Below are 8,993 nucleotides of genomic sequence, written 5' to 3'. Positions count from 1 at the left end.
AAACCCTATACAATACATACTGAACTCTGTGGGGCTTACTTCTGAGTGTGTGTTTCAAAGATCGGGGGAAACTGAAGCTATTTTGTGAAGCAATGAAAGCTGGTGATTAAGTGTTTATACTGAATTTACCGTAGGTCTTTAAATCAGAGACGCAATGTATCGTCTTTGGATTTCTTTGTTGAAATTGTGCTTGAAAAAAGTGTACATTTTGACAGGAAGGAAACCTCACTCTTCTCTGCTCAAATAATAACAAGCTTGCACTCTGTACTATTTCTGATCCTTTCCGTTTAAAACGAGAAGCAGACATTAAAGAAGACCAACCACACAGAGTCATCTCCTTTCAACTTCTGTTAACAGGGGCATTAAAAAGACCCTCCTCAATATCAGCTGGAAAATGCCAAGTCATAAAAGTTGTACTTAAAAGGTGAGTAGGTGTAAATTTGGCACATGAGACTGTTTTCATCTAGGAAGCCAGTTGATTAGAGGCCAGTTGTCTTAATGAATTGGGAAGTTGCTGTCACATCTCAGTCAGTTGAGATTGCCACTTCTGGGGGGATCAAATGTTCACATGGGAGGTTCTCAGATATGGCATATTGGCCCTGATCTTGCTAGTGTGTGGCCAGAGGACACCGCCTTTGTGAGACACCAGTGAGGTCAAGAAACCCAACCTGCATGATTCTGGGGCTGCTTCACACATGACCCTGAGACATTCATCGGTCCAAGGCAGAGGGTTTCAACCTTTTTGAGTCCACGGCTCCCTTGACCGGCTGAAGATTGAATGTTGCTTGGCTTGAAATTGCTGAATAAATTGTTGGAGTCATAAAAAAAACCAAAAACCTATCACTCAGGCAGGAAATCTTCTTGTTTTTTTATGGTGTCACCAAACGGCCTACGATATGAGCTCCATGGCTCGAAAACCTTTAACATTATGAGATTACTGAGTGACCGAAAAGGTCTTTCCCCTTCCTGCCCCAATTTTTATGAGGTGGAAGAAAATTTAGAGACCCCCAAATATGAATTCTACCTAGATATTATATATTTAAAACCCCTTTAGCCACAGGAAAACGGAATGAGTCTGTTTCTTGGTTCTTTCCTAACACCGACAGTGAAAAGAGAATGTTATGTTTTTATCGTGTGATAGTGACTTCAGTGGTGAGCTGTACAAAGGGCAAGAGTGATCCAAGTGGCATAATTTACAATGGCAAGTATTAGATCATTTTTCACAAGCACTTTTCTTTTCTTTTTCTTTTATATTTTACAAAGTAATAACCATAAATAAATAAGAATAAAAATGTGCGCCCCGCCACTGAGACCATTCCATTATAACTATCCAACCTCCCAAATTTTCAACACCTCTTGCAATGGTTTGACCACTTTCCGTTCTAACAGTACAAATTCTACAAACAACCTCCCTATTTCCTCAAAATAATTTATCCTGCGTATTCCCCATCTTACCTTAATGGCACATGTTAATTTATCATTAATAGCTATATCCCACACCTCTTTATACCATTCTTTCATTTTACAGTGTTACCTCGGGTTAAGAACTTAATTCGTTCCGGAGGTCCGTTCTTAACCTGAAACTGTTCTTAACCTGAAGCACCACTTTAGTTAATGGACTAAATTGCCGTGCCACCGCCGCGCAATTTCTGTTCTCATCCTGAAGCAAAGTTCTTAACCCAAGGTACTATTTCTGAGTTAGTGGAGTCTGTAACCTGAAGCACTTGTAACCTGAAGTGTCTGTAACCTGAGGTACCACTGTATATTCTGCTTGCCCCTTCCACTTCTTAGCTATAATAACTCGTGCAGCTGTCAATAAATTTGTGAGCAAGTGCTTTGTAGCCTGTGAACCTTCCACACCATCGTAAATTGATAATAATGCTACCTCTGGACTTTCAATGAGTTTCAACCCAGTGGTTTCTGTTACCTCCTTAAAAACCCTTTGCCAAAAAAAATGTACATGTTTACACCTCCACCACATATGAACATAATTGCCTGTTTCCTGGTATCCCCTCCAACATAACACCAAATATTCCTTGTTTATTTGATTTAATCTGACTGGTGTTAAATACTACCCCCAAATTAATTTATAATAATTTACTTCTTGGGAAGTATGAAACTGCCTCATACCAGGTTAGACTATTTGTGTCTCTAACCATCAGTGAAGGCGGGCCATTAGGGTGAATAGACAATGAACCACCAACCTCAGCTTGCCCTCAGCCAGCACCTAGTGCCATGCATTCACAGCAGAAAAAAAGGTATCAAGACAATTCCTCCGTGTGAGGTATTTTTTTTGGGGGGGGGGGGACGTTACAGGCTTCCACATTCTTCTGCTGGTTTTTCTATGTACATTTTGCTTCGTGTTCCACTAGGAAAGCCAAATGAGGCCTACAATTTCAGGAACGCTTTGTCTCTGCGTTCCTATAAAACGGCAATCAAAGTTTAATAACCACAACCCCAAATGCTCAGATTTTAATTAGTCCATCTATTTTGGCTTATAGCTTGCTATCACAATTCGAGAGGAGTTCTGAGAAGCCTGTGCCATTGAAATTAACTCTTGCCCTGCACTGCCTGCAGTCCAAGGGATACATGACCTCCAACATTTCTCCATTGAAAGTAGGAACATCTTATTCCATAATAATAAATAATAATAATTTTATTATTTACACCCACCGCCCCCCATCTTACTGGGTTGCCCCAGCAACTCTGGGTGGGGTGGCTTCCAAAATATTATTAAAAGCATAATAAAATATTAGATATTAAAAAGAAAACTTCTCTATACAGGGCTGCCTTCAGATGCCTTCTATTTTTTAAATAGAGATACCCTCCAAGTATCTCTATTTTACAGGGACAGTCCCAGATTTAGAGAAGCCGACCTTGTTTCTGATTTGATCCGAGAATGTCCCGCTTTTCCTTAGGACATCCCTATTTTCACTGGAGAACTATTGGAGGGTATGGAGTTATCCGACTCCCGAGCTGTCTGAAGGCAGCCCTGTATAGGGAAGGGTTTTTTTTTTTTAATGTTTTATTACATCTTAATGTATGCTGGAAGCTGCCCAGAGTGGCTGGGGCAACCCAGTCAGAAGGGTGGAGTATGAACAGTAAAATTATTATGGAACAGAGTGTCTCTGTTTTCGTTGTAGAAATGTTGGAGGGTATGTACTGGTACCTGCTCAGTATGAGAAGGGCAACACAGTCCCCCTCCCCAATCTCTCTCACTGCCAACAAAAACCAAGAAACGAATAGAAATAGAAACTACTTGCGTGACACTGACACACAAACCCTATACATACACTATGTAGAAGAATGAAAGTTAGCCACCATCCCCTTCTCTCCCCACACCTCTCGCCTCCCCAACTTTATACTGTCTATAATGTCTGCGTCTCATGCCGAATATGAAACGAATAGAAATAGAAGCTACTTGCGTGACACTGACACACAAACCCTATACATACACTATGTAGAAGAATGAAAGTTAGCCACCATCCCCTTCTCTCCCCACACCTCTCGCCTCCCCAACTTTATACTGTCTATAATGTCTGCGTCTCATGCCGAATATGAAACGAATAGAAATAGAAGCTACTTGCGTGACACTGACACACAAACCCTATACATACACTATGTAGAAGAATGAAAGTTAGCCACCATCCCCTTCTCTCCCCACACCTCTCGCCTCCCCAACTTTATACTGTCTATAATGTCTGCGTCTCATGCCGAATATGAAACGAATAGAAATAGAAACTACTTGCGTGACACTGACACACAAACCCTATACATACACTATGTAGAAGAATGAAAGTTAGCCACCATCCTCTTCTCTCCCCCCAGCTCTCGCCTCCCCAACTTTATATTGTCTATAATGTCTGCGTCTCATGCCGAATATGAACGATCTGTAGAAAGAAATCTATGAACTGAAAGCAGAGACGCTGTACAGACCTTTGTAACCCAAGAGAATATTTAATAATAACAATTTTTAAAAAATAATAGTGTTTTTTTAAAAAAGAGCAACATGGAGAGGAAAGACCACATGAAAATTATTATTGTTGTTGTTGTTGTTGTTGTTGGTAGTGATGGTGTTGATGATTATGATGATAACTCCGGCATTTCAGCTTGAGAGCTGCTTTTTGGTAAATGCCAGCAAAGGAAGGCTGCTTTCATAATCAGCTCGCTGAGTTCTGGCTGACCCCTTCCCTTACTTTTGAGGACTTTAGGTGGAACTGCTGCCTGGCTATGACACTAGGGAGGAGCAAGGATGAACACATTACTTTCCCCCAGAGAACCCAGGAATTGTGGTTGACCTCAGCATTCTGGGGATTCTTGGGTGCATGCTTTTAATGCATGGTGTGTATGGAGACAGCGTAATTTTTGTTCCTGTACAAGGTTTCATTTTGACAGCCTCTCAGGGCCCTAAAGCAGGGTAGAAGTATTCTAAATAAATGAATAATCTAAAATCCTTGCAGCAATTCCGGTAGGTAAGTTATTATTCTCATGCCCGCATTGCAGATGAGGGAGCTGTAAAAAAAAAAAAAAAAAGGTTAATGGAAGGCCTGAGTGAGCTCAGAGCAAAGACACAATTCCAACCAGAGACTTCCCAACCTGTAGTACAGAACTATGCACGTCTACTCAGAAGTAAGCTCCATTGAGTTCAGTGGCACTTACTCCCAGGTAAAAAGGATAGCGGCTGTAATCTCCTAAACCCTTATGCTACATCCGCTAGAAAGAGTCAGCCAAGCTCTGTCTAAATAATGTGACACTACTGTTCCTGCTAAAAGTAGATAATGGGATTGATTGAAATGGCTTCAGAAAGAATTCCATTATTTTACCAAGCCATCCAGACCAATATGAGAAAATTATTCCAAGTAGAACATCTGTACTATTCTGTGGTGGTGGGTAGGCAAAAGGCAATATTGCCTCTAAAAGCTAATATATTTGCATATTACGATATTGTTTTGTGCAAGGAGCTGTAAGCGCTGTATGGGGGTTATAATAATTTGGAAGGCTTCTGATGCTTTTTTTGGTGTGTGCTTTTAAAAGGAATGTTTATCATAATGGACGTTTAGAATGTTTAGATCTACAAAGAAGACAATGCGAACGTTAAAAATCTGAAATACATTTCTCCATCCCTCCATTTTGCTATATTTGGGGAGTAAAATGTAGGAAATCAATTCTGCGTTTGTGGGGTGTGTGTGTGTGAGTGTGTGTGTGTGTGTGTGTGTGTGTGTGTGTGTGACATAGTGGAACACATTTTATTGGAAGCAATTCCACGAGGAATAATTTATATATAGCATAGCATAATCTCCAACATTTCTCCAATGAAAATAGAGACATCCCATTCCACACTGGGCATCTTCCAACATATATAAAAACATAATAAAACAGTTTTAAAAAACCTTCCCTATACAGGACTGCCTTCAGATGGCTCAGGGGTCAGATGACTCCATGCCCTCCAACATTTCTCCAGTGAAAATAGGGACAGCCTAAGGAAAATGAAAGACGCGGGTGGCGCTGTGATCTAAACCACAGAGCCTAGGGCTTGCCGATCAGAAGGTCGGCGGTTCGAATCCCCGCGATGGGGTGAGCTCCAGTTGCTTGGTCCCTGCTCCTGCCAACCTAGCAGTTCGAAAGCACGTCAAAGTGCAAGTAGATAAATAGGAACTGCTCCGGTGGGAAGGTAAATGGCGTTTCTGTGCGCTGCCCTGGTTCGCCAGAAGCGGCGTAGCGATGCTGGCCACATGACCCAGAAGCTGTATGCCAGCTCCCTCGGCCATTAAAGCGAGATGAGCGCCGTAACCCCAGAGTCGTTCGCGACTGGACTTAACTGTCAGGGGTCCTTTACCCTTACCTTTTTAGCCCTACAAAATAAATTCCTAACACTGATTTATTCTTCATGAAGCACCATAGTCACTTTTAAAATATATATACTATTTTGTTAAAGTCCGCAACTGGACTTAACGGTCAGGGGTCCCTTTACCTTTACCTTTAAGGAAAAATGGGACGTTCTGGGATCAAATCAGAAACTGGGATGGCTTCTTTAAACCAGGAAATAGGAGCACTGGAAGGGTCTGTAATAGGAGTTTGTTGTTGTCGTGTCCATGTCAGCCAAATTACCACTTTAAATCCAATCCAGTCAAATAAAATTGAAACCTAGGTGTTGATCCTGCAGCCCTGTTTTCTATATTTCCTTTCCCACTGCCAGTTATTCCACAGGACACTGTTAAATGTAGATAAGAAGGCCTGATTGGTTTTGCTACAAGATGATAATCTCTCCCTCTCAACCACCACCACTTTTCTTTCTCACTATGGCCTGTTAGCTTAAATGGGTTTTAGCCAAAGGTTGATAATTATCATAGAGAGGAAAGTAACACCGCCAGGAGTTCATTTTCCATTTTGGCACTTGCCTTCCTTTGAATCCTCCCCACACCTTGGCCCCCTCCCCGTTTCCCATTTTGTCACTTCTTACGCCACCCCTCCCTCTATCATAAAAGGGTCTCCGCAGACAGGGGAGGCCCTGCTTGCAGCTTTGACAGGAAGTCATTCCTGCTTTTCCCCTTGCCACAAATCGGGCCAGGCTTTGGTGAGCATGGAAGGGAGCGCGGAGTCAGAGAACTCCTCCTACATCTCCTCATGGGACTGGAAGACTGGGCCTCTGGAGCTCAGCCAGAGCTCCTCTCCTCAGAGCATCTCTCCATCCCCTTCCTTCGAATCCTATGCATCCTCGCCTTGTTCCCTTGTGATGGAGATGCCCTGTGCCAGCAGCAGCGACAGCAGCAACAGGAGCTATAACCTGATGGACTTTCCTCCTGTCTATCTCCCAGGCCCTGGCCAGGGCAAAACCCTCTCCAAGGGCTCCAAAGTCAGGATGTCCGTTCAGCGCCGGAGAAAGGCCAGCGAAAGGGAGAAGCTGAGGATGAGGACCTTGGCCGAAGCGCTGCACACTCTTCGCAACTACCTGCCTCCCGTCTACAGCCAAAGGGGTCAGCCTCTGACCAAGATACAGACGCTGAAATATACCATCAAGTACATCAGCGAGCTCACAGACCTGCTGAACAGCGTCAAGCAAGTATAGAGAGGCCTGGGAGACACTGGGAAGGTTTCCTCACTGAGAAGGCAGGAGTCTTTTTCTTTCTTTCTTTAAGGAGTAACTTTCCATCGGGCAAGCGTGGACCTGTTCAGAAGCTGCTCTGCAAACAAGCTGATCTAAAGGGAGCTGCCCACAGTTGCGTGTTTGTATCGGACGCGGCGAAGGAGGACCAGATCTCAGTCAGGAACAATGGTGACAGTTGTGGTTTTGAAAGGATCATGATTCCACTGAACAATTTTTTTCAATTAATTATAGCTAACCAAATTTCTTCTGCTTAGGTATGCTTTTGAGTTGGTGATCTGTGGACTTCTTTCATATATTTTTTTTCTTTTTAAACCCTGTATGTTTGCTATCATGTCTCTTTGCAGTTTGTAGGCACTTTATATTAGCAGCAGGATAAATATGTGTATGATTATTTGGAGAAATGCTTCTTCGCTTATTTTCTACAGTAGCTTTGGTGGAGGAAAGGAAACAACAACTTTGAAATAAAAAGCTGCTTCCATATGGGTTTATTATATCCCTGAAAATGATTAGAGTTGGAATTCTAACCCGAGATTGTTTTTAGTTTTTACTATTTAGAAAATATTTTCCCCCTACTGTCAAATATTCCCAGGATGTTTATATTTCCAACACAGAGTACATTGCTATGGTTCATTTCAATCTAAAAGCATCTGCGCTTCTGCAAATGTAGAACTGCTGTCTATTGGACAGAGCTCAAAGCAAATGTATGGCAACCTGGAACAAAGGAAAGATGATTAGTCTATTGCATGGGTAGGCAAACTAAGGCCCGGGGGCCGGATCTGGCCCAATCGCCTTATAAATCCAGTCCGGGAATCAGCATGTCGTTACATGAGTAGAATGTGTCCTTTTATTTAAAATGCATCTCTGGGTTATTTGTGGAGCCTACCTGGTTTTTTTTACATGAGTAGAATGTGTGCTTTTATTTAAAATGCATCTCTGAGTTATTTGTGGGGCATAGGAATTCGTTATTCCCCTCCAAAAAATATAGTCCGGCCCCCCACAAGGTCTGAGGGACAGTGGACGGCCCGCTTCTGAAAAAGTTTGCTGACCCCTGGTCTATTGGTATCTAAACGAAAATAACTGATGCAGGAAGCATGTGTCCTCAGGGCGCATAAAGTAAGCTTAGTTCCAAGCAATGTACAAATTTCCTGGCAAGCAGTTCATGTCCTTTACAGTTGAGATGTGTGAGCTGTTAAAACAGGACAGGGCCCCTGTCTCAAAAGGGCTCCTGTGCAGACAGCATTGCGCAATCCATGTCTAGACCATCACATGTGGTGTGTGTGTGTGTGTGTGTGTGTGTGAATGTACACGTGTCCCCAGTGTGTGTTTATGCAGTGATATACATGTACACTCAGCAGCTGGCTCATGTGATTACCTGCACACTGCTTCCATGCTATTCCTGCATTTAGGCTGCAATCCTGCACACACTTGCCTGGATTCACAGGGTTGCCATATTTCAAAAGGTTGTTGAGCTTTTCTGGTGCAAAGTTCTTGCAAAATCCACACACACACCCCTGAATTTTTTAAAAACCATTTTTTAGGAAATCATTACTTATGATTTGGGTTGCCACATACCCAGGTTTCCCCAGGCATTTTTACTGATTTTTGGAAATTCCACCCGGACGCTACTTCTGACGGAAAAATACCAGATATATCCAGGAATTTTCCAATGTATGGCAGCCCTAGCCTGGAAGCCAGTCCCATTGAATTCAATGGGGTTGGCTTCTGAGTAGACTGGGCTGAGCTTAAAAGTCCTTTGTTGAGTAGCAACTGCATTGCATTTGAAGGAGAACTCACATACCTGGGTGACCAGGAACTCTTTAGTATTATAGTAGGATTTTAACTGCTGAGTGATAAAATATCCCCGACTGGGACAGCTGCACATTCCGGC

At 42.7% G+C, this 8,993-nt stretch overlaps 1 protein-coding gene across 1 annotated transcript; it reads left to right on the top strand.

The window, feature by feature from the left end:
* Positions 1-5,958: 5,958 nt before the first annotated feature.
* On the top strand, positions 5,959-7,485 carry MSGN1 (mesogenin 1). Its single transcript, XM_082216207.1, has one exon. It carries the CDS (start codon positions 6,317-6,319, stop codon positions 7,064-7,066), a length of 750 nt encoding a protein of 249 aa, XP_082072333.1. The 5' UTR covers positions 5,959-6,316; the 3' UTR covers positions 7,067-7,485.
* The last annotated feature ends 1,508 nt before the right edge of the window (positions 7,486-8,993 follow it).

The sequence above is a fragment of the Podarcis vaucheri genome, assembly GCF_965113315.1.
Source record: "Podarcis vaucheri genome assembly, chromosome: 3".
Taxonomy (NCBI): domain Eukaryota; kingdom Metazoa; phylum Chordata; class Lepidosauria; order Squamata; family Lacertidae; genus Podarcis; species Podarcis vaucheri.
The sequence above is the reverse complement of the archived record's forward strand: the minus strand, read 5'-3'. Positions and strand labels throughout refer to the sequence as shown.